This window comes from Ambystoma mexicanum, chromosome 4p (assembly GCF_040938575.1).
Source record: "Ambystoma mexicanum isolate Mex_15411 chromosome 4p, UKY_AmexF1_1, whole genome shotgun sequence".
Lineage (NCBI taxonomy): Eukaryota > Metazoa > Chordata > Amphibia > Caudata > Ambystomatidae > Ambystoma > Ambystoma mexicanum.
The window spans coordinates 1,200,222,250-1,200,236,266 of record NC_090927.1 but is presented as its reverse complement, the minus strand read 5'-3'; the positions used below and the strand labels follow the sequence as shown (position 1 = coordinate 1,200,236,266).

Here is a 14,017-nt window from a genome sequence, read left to right as displayed (position 1 = left end):
AACTCCAATAGAGACCTGGCCGACTCGCTGATCCCTTTGCATCTTGCTATGGGGCTCTACGGTATCTCTTTGTCCCTAAGAACTTCCATTTCATTTGACTTACTTTTTTCTCTAAAATGCTTGTCTATTTTTTTCTGTATTTTGGTTGTAGTTATTGTGAATTCAAGTCCCTTTTTCCAATTTTCCGCCAATGTGAGTTCTACTTCCTGCCCACCACTGGGTCTTACTGGTGTAGAGAGGGAGGAGGGGGAGGGGTTCACACCATCCTCAGGAAGCAAATCCTTCCTGGTGACTTCCAATGGCCCCTTCGAGCCAAACGCTAGAGGACTACTAGCCTTTTCGGGCTCCTCCCATTCTGGGGCTCTAAGATCGTCCTCAAGCGAGTTGCTCCGCAGCTTCATTGCTCTACCAAACACAGATCAAACACCATGGCCATAAAAGCCCTCTTTTGTCACCTTGAAGAGGACTCCTCAATAATTTTCTCCACTCTCTTCCCCCTTTCCTTCATTCCGTGATTTAGTCCGTCGAATGGGTAAATGAGTAAGTGAGATTATGAGCCCCTGCGAGGGCTATGGGCCCCCCCCTCAGCCCAGTTCTAAATAGGTTCGCCCTCACAGGTACAAGGGGAAAAGAGGGTCTGTGCGGCTCAAAAGCCAATTGCCCGCAGTTACCGCACAGACTTCAGACCAGCCCCCGTTCGAGGAGACAGACCTCTGGATTTAATTCACTCGCGTGGGGACAGATGAGGCAAAGATCTGTGCGGCTCAAAGGACGATTGCCCGCAGTCGCCGCACAGACTTCCAATGGGCCCCCATGCACGGGAGCAGACTTCTTGCAGACCAGCTGAAGGAATTTTTGCTTGGCTTACTGGCCCACTGAGAAGATTAAAAAAAAATGGAAGTAAAAGTAATAGAAGTTTGTTTACTTCGTTTACTTATCGGCCACGCCGACGGAGCTCAGGTATGCTGATTAAAATTGCCAAAAAAACAGTCCTGCTGTAAGAGCAACGGCGCTAGCGATCAGTGAGCGTGCAGTGGACGTTCAGCAATTAGTAAGTTCAAGCTGACAAATATCTATACTGGATAGCGTCGAAATTACAGTTTGTCTAGATGTTACTTGGCAGTAGAAAGGCAAGCGAAGACTCCTGCCTTGCCTTGCCTCCGCCGGCTGCACGGACTGCTTCCACTCGTACATCACTCCGCTCCGGGGTCCTTTAGGATTTTAATTGTTCAACCTCCAACAATGGTGAACAGCGAAAAGGGACTCCAAAAAGCAATAGTCCACACGCAAAGGGTCAGGACTGCAAAGACTGCTTCCACGCGTACACCGTTCCACAGGGACTTAATAACTAGGTGTATAAGAGTCCGGTGTTAAGCCCCTTCCAGAGAGGATTCAGAAAAGGTCAATCATCTACCTATAATATTTTAATATTTTTTTGTGTCTGACTTTGGGAAGTGTTCATGGGTATAAACATCTTTCCGCTTAGGCTAGGACACACGACTATAGGGTGGCTCCCCTACACAGACAATATTGTTATTTTTTAACATACCTTTATAGGGATTAACAGGTGTGCTCAAGCTGTACTGGACTATGCTACGAATAATGGGTTGGAGGTTAATATGAATAAAACCAAATTCGTGAGATTTGGGAAAGTAAATTTAGATAGGAAGTTGATTTATACCCGGTAACGAAGCATCAACAAGGTGGAAACCTATGCCTAGTTCGGATATAAGGTAGGATTATTGAAGGGTCATACTGAATTGTTGTGAAAAAGGAGGGCGAAGGCAATAGCATCTATGCTTATGATCAGACAGTTTGTGCAGAGAACAGCTGGGTATAGTCTCATTGGAATCATCAGAATGTATAGACAAAATCTGGTAGCTGGAATGTTATATGCACTAGAAGCATCATTTACCAATCTTTATTGCTGGGCAAAAAAGCTGGACGGTTTTCTGTGGTCTAAAATATTGGGGCTAACAAATGCAACCCCAATTGAAGTAAAAAGATTAGACCTGTGGCTAACATCTCTGGTGGTCATTATTAAGATTACCAGAGGAAATCTGTATATTAAAATGATGACTGCTGAAGAAACCTTGGTGCTATTTGTACTTAGAAAACCAATTCTGATTGGTGCTTGTCGCACGCTACACAAATTTAAGGCGAATAATGAGAGCTGTTTTTAATTGATTGCCTGGCCCCTGGTGTGGCAATATGGGACAGGGGTATTATTGATTTAATTGAAGGGTGCAGACAAATCGGACTGGACAGTAAATCACATCCATGTGGAGAAACTGAAATCCCTAAGCACATTTGTGAGAATGTTCTTCCCATATAAGAAACTGCAGCAATATATATACCAATTCCAATCACCAGATCTAAGAAGAAAGTATATGCAAATTAGGCTCTATACGCTGAATATACTGGCAGTTAGAGGCGGGCATGCCTGTGGAAAAACAAATATGCAGATTGTGCAAGGACATATCTAAAGTAGAAACAGCTAGACATGTGCTGACTTCTTGCCACGCATTGAGTAGCATGTATGTTATATATTGAGAGGCATGTAGAGGATTTGAATAATATCACAAAGAAGACCTTTTGAATGGAGGCATATCTGGTAGTAGCCCTCCCATTGGTGTTGTCTATGACTAGAGTATGGTTGGCGGCAGAGGCAAAGCTTGCATTCAATCTCAGGGTATTGCATTGAGGTTTACATGTATAAAAGTAACCTCCAAGTAAGAGATAAAAGCTATAAGTAATATCAACTGCCATTACGTGTATTGAGATGCTTGAGCAATTATATATGGCAGGCGCAGTAATAAAGGCTATGCAAACTAAAGGGCAGGTGAATGATATGATGGACAAAGATATTTTGTTGCTAGGATGGTAGGATTGCAATGCACATGAGTGATGAATTACTTTGATGAGATTTTAGATGGATATGCATTGATTTATTTGTATTATCGTTTTCAATATTATTGCTATGTGATTATGTGATTATTGGCATTAATATTGTGTGAAAGGTTGTAAAACTGAAACACACTAAATACATATTTTTGAAAAATTGCTGTTTCTTATCATATGAGTTCCTGTATTACGGATACTCAGGTTTCCAAATTGAGGTCGAGCCGACACTTATTTCGACCAATCTGGTATTTATGAAGGCTACATTTATCCAGTTCATACATATTGTAAAAATAGCTTTTCTATAATTGGACTTGGTCCTAGGTCCCAAAGTCTAAGTGTAACTTTTGGTGCATGTGTGATGCAGGCTTATTAGTTTATACGGTTCATTCATCTGCAATTACATGACTATATATATAAAACACTTTCTCTAGTAGTGCTCAACCTCTATTCAGTGGGTGCTCCTGTAGGTTTAGAGAAAACCAATATTATGCACACACTGCTGTAATGTGAAAAAATGCCTTGTGTTAGACACTCTAACACCATACAGCTTTAAACACAAGCACGACATAATAGTGCTAAAATTGAACTTTTATTTACTATCAAACAACATTAAAATTCATAGAAGTCAGCATGGACTTACAAACTTGTAGCAGGGCTCCATAGCCACTGTTCTGTGCCACGCGTTCCGTCCCTACTCAGGGACTTCTTCAGGCTACTTTTGCAGTTAAAAGCTCTGCAGCCATTTATCAAGCATTCAAATAGAAATGTAAAATAAATGCAAACGAATAATGTGAAATGTTAAACTAATATTTATTAGAACATAACCCAGGAGAAACCAGCCAAAATTGACTAGCACAACATGGCTGCTCGGTTTAACCATATTGTATGGCACTAAGAAAGTCACATGGCTGGTTGCATTACAACTTCCTGTTTAAATGCTTGATAAATGGCTGCACAGCTTTTACCTGCAAAACCTTCGCACTATTATGTGAGTGTTTGTGTTTAAAACTGTATGGTGATAGAGTGTCCAACACAAGGCATTTTTTCATAACATTACAGCAGTGTGTGTATATGTATATATATATATATATATATATATATATATATATATATATATATATATATATTCAAGGAAAAAACTTTAGTTGCAGGGATTTTAAGGTGAGAACTTAATGCAACAAAACGCCTGAAATTCAGCTGAAGCCACCAAAAACGTGTGCCCCCTGATGCGCAGCCTATGACCACAATCATGATATCACAGATCACATCACTAATTACATGTTGTACAAGAACACTGATGACATTACAAATCACATCACTGATGCCATCACTGTTGACAACACTAATTACATTGAATATAACTGTTCACATCAAAAAAGGAATAAGACATAACATCATCTATAAGTTAGCTCATAAAAAGTTTGATTAGCTTAATAACAAGCCATTCCAAAAGGACTAACCTCACACCAGTATGCTGCATACCAAATGGGTCTTTGATGCTACGGACTAGGGAAGGCGATAGACAGAGGGAGCACTGCATAGTTGGAGGAAGATTCCACCATCTTGTTTCATCTATGTCTTTCATTGCTGTCTCCTCCGCATTCTTTCATTCTTTAGCACAACACACTTTGGGTATGATGTCAGAAGGCAAATACCACTTGTTTCAAGGACGGGGATTGAACCCCTTAAGTCCAGGCTTGGACTAGTCCAATCACATGTAGGCGTTTACCTACAAAAGATGGATTCTCTCTTGCTTTGATTCACTTTTGGACAAACACTTAAGGGAGAATTCATTGGACCTCTGTTGGGAGAGTTAACTTTCCAAAGCTCTCCGCCAGGGAGGTGAAGACTGAGTGTCCAAGGTATAGGGAAGCACTGCTCCCTAACCATCCCCACAAACAATGGGCGTGACCTGCTGTTGGAACAAGTCCTGCCCCTTTGCCAGTCACAATGGTGCCCAGGACCTCACTGTGCTGAAGGACCTCTGCAGGTGTGTGCCAGCCTCCCTGTGTTTGGGAACCTGAGAACAAGGACCAATCTTATCCTTCAGTTCCTGTATTGAGATCCAAGACAGCCAGGATCCCTGTGTTTCCCCGTCAATCTGGTGCAAGCTGTTATTCGAGCCTGTTGACTGTGTGGAACCAACAGACTATCCAGAGCTGCCTTTGCCTCTCCTAATCTTTGAGACGCTGTGATGCACTCTCGAAGCAGTTCACTGCTGCACTGTACCAGCTAAGCACTTTACTGCCTCAGCTCAAACTTGAAGTTCATGGCTGCACCTGCTGTGCTCAAACCACTTTGTTGCTGATCTACGTGAACTGTCGAACTGACACTCGTGGACTCATACCGTGACCATCAAATGCTGCATCAAAGCTCCTGGCTCAAAATGCATCGGATCACCAGCGTCTTCATCGTCGAACCGACTCTGGTGGTCCTCACAATTGCCTCTTCGAACCACAATGAACTTCAGCTTGACACCTGCTTCCTATCTGAAACAACGCAACTACCACATTCAAGCCTGATTTGAGACACACACACAGCACTGATGAGCCTGGTTTGATGCTGTTGAACCACAAAGAACCTGTAGACATATTATTGACTGCTAACTTCCTTCTTGGTTCATCTTTGTGCCCTAGAGACTGGTTAGGTCACCTTTAATCTCTTTTTTGCCAAGAACATATGCTTTTTAAGAACATTATGGTTTTTGATTGCCTTTGTACAGCTGTTTTATTATTCAGAGTGTTGCATCTTTCTATTTTGGCATAATGTGTCACAAGGGTGGGTTTTTAAAGTGTTTTTCTATTTCATTATTATTGCATATGGTGTGTTTAATTAAAGAATATATATTTTTATAGAACCTTGATCGGACATTCCTTTATTTTGGACTGTTGTAATTTGCTGTTTGGGTGGCTACTGGATCACATTCACAACCATTATGAGAGTATAGCCTTCCCTCCGCCCATGTTACCACAAAAGGGGAAGGAGGTAAGAAGGTATATCTCTTAGCTGTGCTCTCTTAGCTGTGCCTGTGTTACCTTTATGATTGAATCACTCTTGTTTTTTTAGAAGTGTGAGGGATGAGTAGGCGTTTTAGCCACTACTCAGCCTTGTACTACTGCGGGGCAGAAGTAATTTCATTGCAGCCTGCTTTCTCAATTACTGGTCTCACAAAAGAAAAGGCCTTTTAAAAGGTCCTATAAAGCAAAGCTTGCATCAGACATTTCTGCCAGTGTCTGAGGGGCCCTCTCTTCTGAGGTTGATGGGGGTATAAGCTTACTACAGGTTTGTGCACGCTGGAACAACTGGCTCAGCCATTTCAGATTTAAATTCTCTGCCGCCGGACTGCCTTTCAAACATGTCTGTCACCAAAATTTCTCAGGGTCAATAGGGAACAAGATAAGTACTTGCCTCGTCATGGGGCCAGCCTGCACTTTGCAAGTTCATATTCTGTCGTGGGGCGGACTCATCGCTTCATGTTTCTGAAGTTGATAAATTGATTGCCATTCTATTAATTAATACAACATCTGTAATCACAGTGCCTAAACGCAAGTGGCATGAAGTGTTGCACAAGATACCAATTATAATGGTGCTTCTGTATTTATTTTGTACATACATTTTCTAAAATGCTTCTTAGGAGAGTTATGACCATTTTGTTTATCATAAACTTGTTTAAGAAAACCTAATTGGTTGGTAGCATTCCAAGATCTTATTTTCTTAATTGCTAATATTAACAAAAAAGGGGAAGAATGTTTGTATTAATGATGCTTCTGATGTCGGTTTGATGTGTAAAAGGATTTCCACATGGAATAAAACCTGTTTACTGTTTTACATATTAATCATTTTATATATCTAGTACCCCAGCTTTCGAAAAAATTCATTCACTCTTACAGATTTGTGTATTCATTTATTTGTTTATTCATTTGTTTTGTGTTATTCCATTTTACAATCAGTACAGGGCAAAACCAGTCACTCATTTTGTTCTCTTTTAGGGGATTTGTGTACGCCTATGATGTGATCATTCTAGTAAATGCCATTTTCATTGCGCTGGATGAGAAAAATCCTCTAATTTCCCATGCTGAATGGGTATTCCTTTCATTGTATATCGTTGAGATACTTTTGAAACTCTACACATATGAACCAAAGACGTTTTTTGGAAGAAATAAATTTTGGAACTGGTAAGCATGATTTAATTTTTATTTGCTTAATTTTTGTGTTATTTATTAAAAATAAAAATAAGTGATGGTATTCTAGTTCACTGCTGTCAATTGTTGGAAGAGTTGTATTTATTGTTCAGTTATTTGATTTTAAACATCAAACTGATCCATAGTTGTCATAATGTTTTGAAAACTTTAACTAGTTGTAGCACATCAAAAGTTCACAGTATGGTTGGAACATTTTACTGAACCTAGATAAAAGCCTTCCACTGGGCAGTATAAAATGCACTAAAAAGATTGTAAGCAAAACAAAGTGGTGGAGTTTGCGTCCTTGCTCTTTACAGCCTATTGCATACTTTGCTTGACAAAGCTTTTTCCAGGTGCAAGTCTAACTTTTTCCTGGAATAAGTAATTATGTTTGTATGTAAATTGTAACTTATACAGAAATGACTAATGCCTGATTCATGAAAGAATGTATTACTGGGATACGTGTACGTTTTGGCATTACTAACGCACAATTGCTTACCTTTCAAAATCTCTAACTGCCTACCAACTAATTAAAAGTGGGCATTCGGAAGTTGTGTCAAGTTGTGAGTGTGTCACTGTGGTGTCTGGTGGGTAAAAAGGTTCATGCTGTCACAAAGCAGAGCGGTTCCCACAAAAGGGCACTGCAAAGCAAGAATTTATTTCAACAGCGTTCATTTGGGCTTCATCCAGGCTTAGACAAGTGGGGAAAATCAAAAGCAGGAAAACTAGTTGAATGTGTCTCGAATCTTCTCCCCCTTGGGCATCTCAGCTGGGAGTTGGAGGGGGGCTAGCGACTGAGTTTGCAACACAAAGCTTTTCTGTAACCTCAGCTATAACCTTGAATAACCAACATCTCAAAGCAAATTGCATCACAGAAACAGCATGTGTGTTGTGCGGGGGAAGGGAGAGGGCAGGGGAGGCGAGGTTGCATTCTGGGGAGTGGGAGGAGCTGGCACAGATGAAGGGGGCACTTGGTGAGGGCTTGGGGAGCAAGATTGTGTCCGATATTAAAAGCTATAATAAACTACAGATAACCGTGGCTATCTGTAGTTTGTACCCTCGGCTATAGAAAAAAAGTTTAACAAACATTAAAAAAGATATTTTGACAGGTACAGTGACGCCAGGGGTGAAAAATCACTTGCCAATGCCATGGCCAGTGACAGAATATGCATCCAGGGATCCCATTAAGGCAGTAACCGGGACAGACCCTGTTTATCTTCAAAGCAAGGTAGCGGCTGGCACCCTCAGGCCATGTTGCCTAACATATAAACACAATTTAAAAGACCACTTGGAGCAACGTGGCCTGAAGGCACCTTCCTCGCTTTGAAGCTAAGCAGGATTGGTCGCGGTTAATGCATGATGGGAGACAAACCACAGTTCCAGATGCTGTGTGTTTTCTTAGTTTTAAATATCTCATAACACACTAAGAAAACACACAACAGCCACATTATTATTATTTTAGATGTGCTAATGTCAATCCTTGAAAGTATTGCACTTAGACACCATTCTTGTGACTTTTGCTGAATTGCATTCTGTTGTTTGTAGTTTCCGAGTCAAGATGTGGGGAAGAATGCCACAATTGTGCACTTTTTACCTAACCTAGTTTGATAATGATTTATACATTTGAGTGACAATATGGTATGTGTACTTTTCATGTTATCTTTATAAAGTAGAGTATTGTTGAAAGCTAGATATGTGGGGGAGGAGGGGAAATGAGAGGGCAAGTAAGTCATGAGTATTTGCCCACAATGTGGCAAGAGAGTTTGCAATCCTGGACACTGGTGCAGTTATTTTCCTCTGATTGTGGCTGATTTTCAGGGCACAAGTAAAGGACACGTGTGGGTGGACAGTGTAACTTTTTTCAGAGGGCGGACGCAACCCCTTGGATTTTTTGAGGTTGGCAAGCTTGCTCAAGTATTTAGCTTCTGAGACAAAAAACAAGGAGAACAGGCTATTCCTCCCTTTTTCACGCTTTTATGACCTTGAGCTATGCTCTGTGGTTTAATAGAATACCTTTTCTGCACTCTTACCAGAAATCCGTAAAAAACAGTGTAATGATTGATCATATTTATGACCCACAATTCACATTACAACAAAACATTGTGGGTGCCCTCCCTTTACCAATTTGAGACTCTAACCCAGGATGTAGGCCGGTAGAGAGACACTTCCAGGACCCCCCTTGTTTGTTTGTGGACACCCCCACACATGTTTAAAAATGGATCACTCTGTGGGGTTAGTATACACGTTATTATTTTTAGTAACACAAGACACCACATAGTTCTGATACATTTACAGACCAGAACCAACCACATGTTTTTTCTCTCAAATACTGTCTGAGTTTGTACATATGGCTGTTTCTTAATTTTAAAACTAATTTCTCACTGTCATTTTATTTTATATCTTGTACAGAGGTGTATCACGTTGTGGGTATGACTCAATCATCCGGATAGGACAACTGACTAGTATATTATCTAACCAGACTGTAGGTCGACACATAGTGATTTCAGCCTCTAATATGAAATATGTCTGTCCAAAGTAACATTTCCCCCCCAACCGGGCCTTCATCGGTACATAGAATTTCTTATAATAAATGTGGATTTTTATTGTTTTCCAAAAACCCTTTTCCTCTTATGGGAAACTGTTTATTGTTTACGCGTGATTAGGGCAATCTTTTGTGTAATGTTACTTCATCTTCTATAGAAGATTCAATCCTGCCAGCAACAAATGTTCGCTCCTTCTGTGTTTCCAAGCCAAGATTAGATGCATATCGATAGGAGTAAGTTATTGTTTTCCTTTCATTTCATACTTCTTGGCTACTGCCCGAACTCATTGGCAGTCGTTCACCTTCTCATTCGAACACAAAATTAAACCGGCAGCATCAAAACAAGTGCTGCTGTTTGTGTTTTTTTTAGGTTGGCAAGTATTTGGCTACCTAGATTTTACTCAGGTTGTCATCTTCCCAGTACATATGCTTACCCACAAGACCACAAGCACTTGTTTCATATTGGGATTTTTATACTTTGCCAGCATATTTATTGGAACATTTCCCCTCTCGGGTTATTTTTCTGGTGCGCATTACTTTTTTTTTTTTAAGTCCAATGCTATTTTGTCATGCGCAATTTCTTCTACGGAGAAAGTCAAATGAACTGCATTTGTATATTTCACTTTAAAATATATGTTAACTTACTGTGCGTACATTCATCTATGCCAGCTTTTGATTTTTTGCTATGGGGGCTGTGAGACAGGCATGGTATCAAGAGATGATGACATAGACAAACTTTATTTTTGGTTGTCAGGATGGGAAAATACCGATCTTGCCCTAAGTCTAAGGTGAGAATGTTCCCTAATGAAAGGAAAACTAAGGAAAGGTTAAGCCCATAAGTTAAAATTAAACTACTGTTTGTGTCAAAACCTATGCTTTGGGGTGTGGGATTTGGCCAGCTTAATAGTGTTCAAAGCAAAGTCAGTGTGAAAATGGAGCTCTTTCACGGCTCCCTTCCCCAAATTCAAGACTCTAAGGATAGGAAAGTTCCACAAGTTCTCAGGATTCACTGGGCAAAATTCACAGTACCTTTTCCTTATCTGGATTCACTTTTTCACACTGTCTCTCAGGTCTGCCTTGCCTCGATCTTAGACCCTCATGGTTATCCTTCACTGTACTAATGTTCAAAAGTTGCCTCTTTTCCAAACACAAATGTATAACTCCCGAAAGTTCCATCAGCAAATATCACTCTTCACTTGTTGCTTGTCGGACTCCCTTGCCCATGCAAAACCAAGTACTTCTGACTTTGAACTTCATTATCTCAAATGATTCCTTCTCGCACCTAGGCCCACCCTTGTTGTGACGCAGTTTGCAGACCGCACGGTCCACTCATTACAGGTCGTGCAAGCAGGTGCCTAACTTTGCTTAAGTTACTTGTTTGTTTCTTATGGATGGGGTCTCTTTGGTCCTCCTGGATCAGCCTCCTGCCTGTGGTCACCACAATGCTTCTCAATACTCTTAGTTCACTCACAGTTTTTATGGTGGGGTCTCTCGCCCCTCCTCGATCTGACTCCTGCCTTGGGGCCACCCCAAAGCTTCTCAATGCACTTATTTCTCAATACTATTGGTTCACTCAAAGTTTCTCATGACAAGTTTCTATAGGCTTTGCTCCTACTTCAGTTTTTGTGTAACTCCCCTACTGCTGTGGAGCTTTTCAAAAGGATTTCTATTTCGCTCACACTTCACTCGCGCAGTGCTCCCCTGCTGTCACAATACTTCTTTTCCTTCACAGAGAAATGCGTATTATGTTTTATGGGACCACTCTGCTACTTTAAATCCTTTCATACCTTCTTTATCATTGGCCACATCTCAGCGGTGTCCCGACGGCTTTTGTGATCGAGTGCTCTTTCACTCACTGTCACACCATCACAAACTATACAGTCTTTTCTCAGTTGTTGCCGGGTTTCTTTCGCATTCAGAAACTCACAATTCATGGACTTCACTGCTCCTTCCTTCGGCGGCTTTCCCGCCTGAGGTCAGGGTCTCTCCACCTGCCCCTCAGACCTTCCGGTGCTTTCTGCTTTACCCAGGGGAATGAGCACTTCTGTGGCAAGAAGGAGTACGGGAATGGCACGCCCCATGGCTCCCGTCTGGCAATTCCTCTGGCTCTCTGGAGACATGACCTTCTCGCTGTGCCTTCTCCTGCTACACCCAGCAGTCTTACAGCGTTGCAGCATTTCGCTCTTCGTCGCCTTGGTGTGAGTAGATCTAGCTCTGCTACCTCTCCTGCTCACCATCCAGCTCATTTTCTTTGCCAAGCATGCATGTTCCTTTTATATTCACCCCAGTACTTAACAGGCTGCAGGTGGGCATAGTGGAAATCACTTGCCTGACCCTGCCTGGCCTCGTAAGTGGGACAGGTCCATTGGGGAAGTTGATGTGCCTTCATCTGCATCTTCCTTGTCCCAGTACCATAGTGGCGTTTCTCATAGGAAGTCTGCACTCCTCTTGAGTTCCTCTTCTTCGTCTCAGTATTTCCTGGGGGGGCTACAAGGGTTGAGGGAATTGGACTAACTATAGCCCATTACGGCAAGGTTATGGAGGGGAGGGTGGGTCACTATCAGGAAGGGGGGATACCATGTCTTGCTCTGAGGTACCCTCTTTCCAATCCCCAAGGATCCTCCACTCAGGTGGTCCTTCCTCGCTTGTCGGCCCCCAGAGTCGGGATCCAACAGCGATAGCCCTTCCCTGGCCACCTGAACAGAGGATCCAGGAGGAGTAGATGTGAGCATATCCTCAGGTTTCTCACAGGGCAAAAGTACCTAGGCATATGTTATTCTTGCAGCCAGTCATTTTTCCCCTTTTCCATGCTGCTTAAATGAGGTTTGTTGGGATTGTGCGATGTATCACAACAGTCACCAAGAGGCCGGCAATAAAACAAGGGGCTAGTAGCACGCTGCTTAACCAAAGTATGTGGTCCATGGCAAATCATGTAATCTTACTGTGCATTGCCTAAAAACATTGTGAGTTCTCAAAGCCTGCATTCTTTTATACAAAACAATACCACTGTCAAAACAGGTCAATCAGTTTGTGATTGATGAATATCTTTGTGCAATAGGTTGCAATTGTTTTAAAATATAGAGTGGCTGTGCCCACCAGCTGTGGCCGAAGGCCATGGCTAGTGGTCTGACAGTGTTCTAAAATCTATGGAATAACAAAACTCTTAAAATTCAAGGAAAACACTTTAGTTGCAGGGACGTTAGGGTGAGAACTTAACTCAACAAAACCCCTGAAATTCAGCTAAAGCCACCTTAATGTTGCGCAGCCTATGACCACAATGTTAACTTAAAAAAGAGATGGGTTTTTAGTGCTTTACTGAACTTCAGGTGGTTTGGTTCCAGTCTTGAGTCCTTGGGAAGTGTGTGCCATAACTCAGGGACCTTGCTGACCTATCTTTTTATACTTTCCTTTTCAGTTGGTATTGTGATGACTCTAGTGTGGTTATCTCAAAAACCCTGACATGGGCCTCTTCTCATGGGGCCGGGGAAAGGCAGCCGCTACCTGATCCTGACCCTTGGGGTGTTATTAAGCGGGAGGATCACATGGGAGGGGACTCATGTCAAGGGGAATGGAAGCCCTCTCTAGGTAACTTCCCTATGGATCCTCAAGCGCTAATGGTTTATTGTGAGATTGACAGTTTTGATCTAAAAATAAAGAAGAACATTATGGACTTCAGGTTTCATATTGCCCTTAGTACTGAGACGACGAAAAGGCGCTCAGAGTTAAGGACGTGTATACAGCCGTCTAGTTTTAATGTAGAACACCTGAGTGGGACCTTTAAAAACTTAAAGGGCTCTCGGGGGTCGACAGCAGGAGGGAGAAGCTGAAGCTGATGATGTTGTGGCAGCAGCCGGACGCAGTGTAGGAGTTGTGGTAGAGGTCGGGACAACGTGGCCATGCAGAGGATGCGCAGCCGGAAGCGGTGTAAGGCAAGCCACGCCATGTGGGAGAGAAGCTCTTGCCACACCGTGAACTGCTCCAGTATTGCATTCACACCGGAGAGTGTGCAAAGCTGCAAGAGTTCAATTGAAGGTCGGTGTGAACGGCAGCAGACAGAGAGGAGCTGTCAGAAGCAGAAGAGGTCCCAAAGAGAGCAGCAGAAACGCTGGTGAGTCAGGAGACCCCAAGGTATATCGTTGAGTTGGTCTGAAGCAGGTGACCCTGCGGTGCTCCGAAGGAGACCGCTAGGTCATAAGAACTATTTTGAATATCGAACTATTGAATTAAGGCGAACTAGGTCCAACTCTCCTAATGAGGGATTCCAAATAGGGGAACATTGTAACCCGCATTATCAAAGTCAAAGAAGAGTGATACCTAGGCAAATTGGGTACAACTCTACCAGAAAAAGATGTCAATTGGGAGATGATTATAACCCACATTGCCAGGAGCC

At 42.2% G+C, this 14,017-nt stretch overlaps 1 protein-coding gene across 1 annotated transcript in view; it reads left to right on the top strand.

Moving 5' to 3' along the window:
- Nucleotides 1-14,017, top strand: part of LOC138453728 (two pore calcium channel protein 1-like) — a 1,160,417-nt gene that overhangs the window by 661,656 nt on the left and 484,744 nt on the right. Inside the window, exon 11 of the mRNA XM_069606850.1 lies at nucleotides 6,894-7,079. Within this exon, the coding sequence (XP_069462951.1) occupies nucleotides 6,894-7,079 (186 nt within the window). The remainder of the gene's footprint in view (nucleotides 1-6,893; nucleotides 7,080-14,017) is intronic.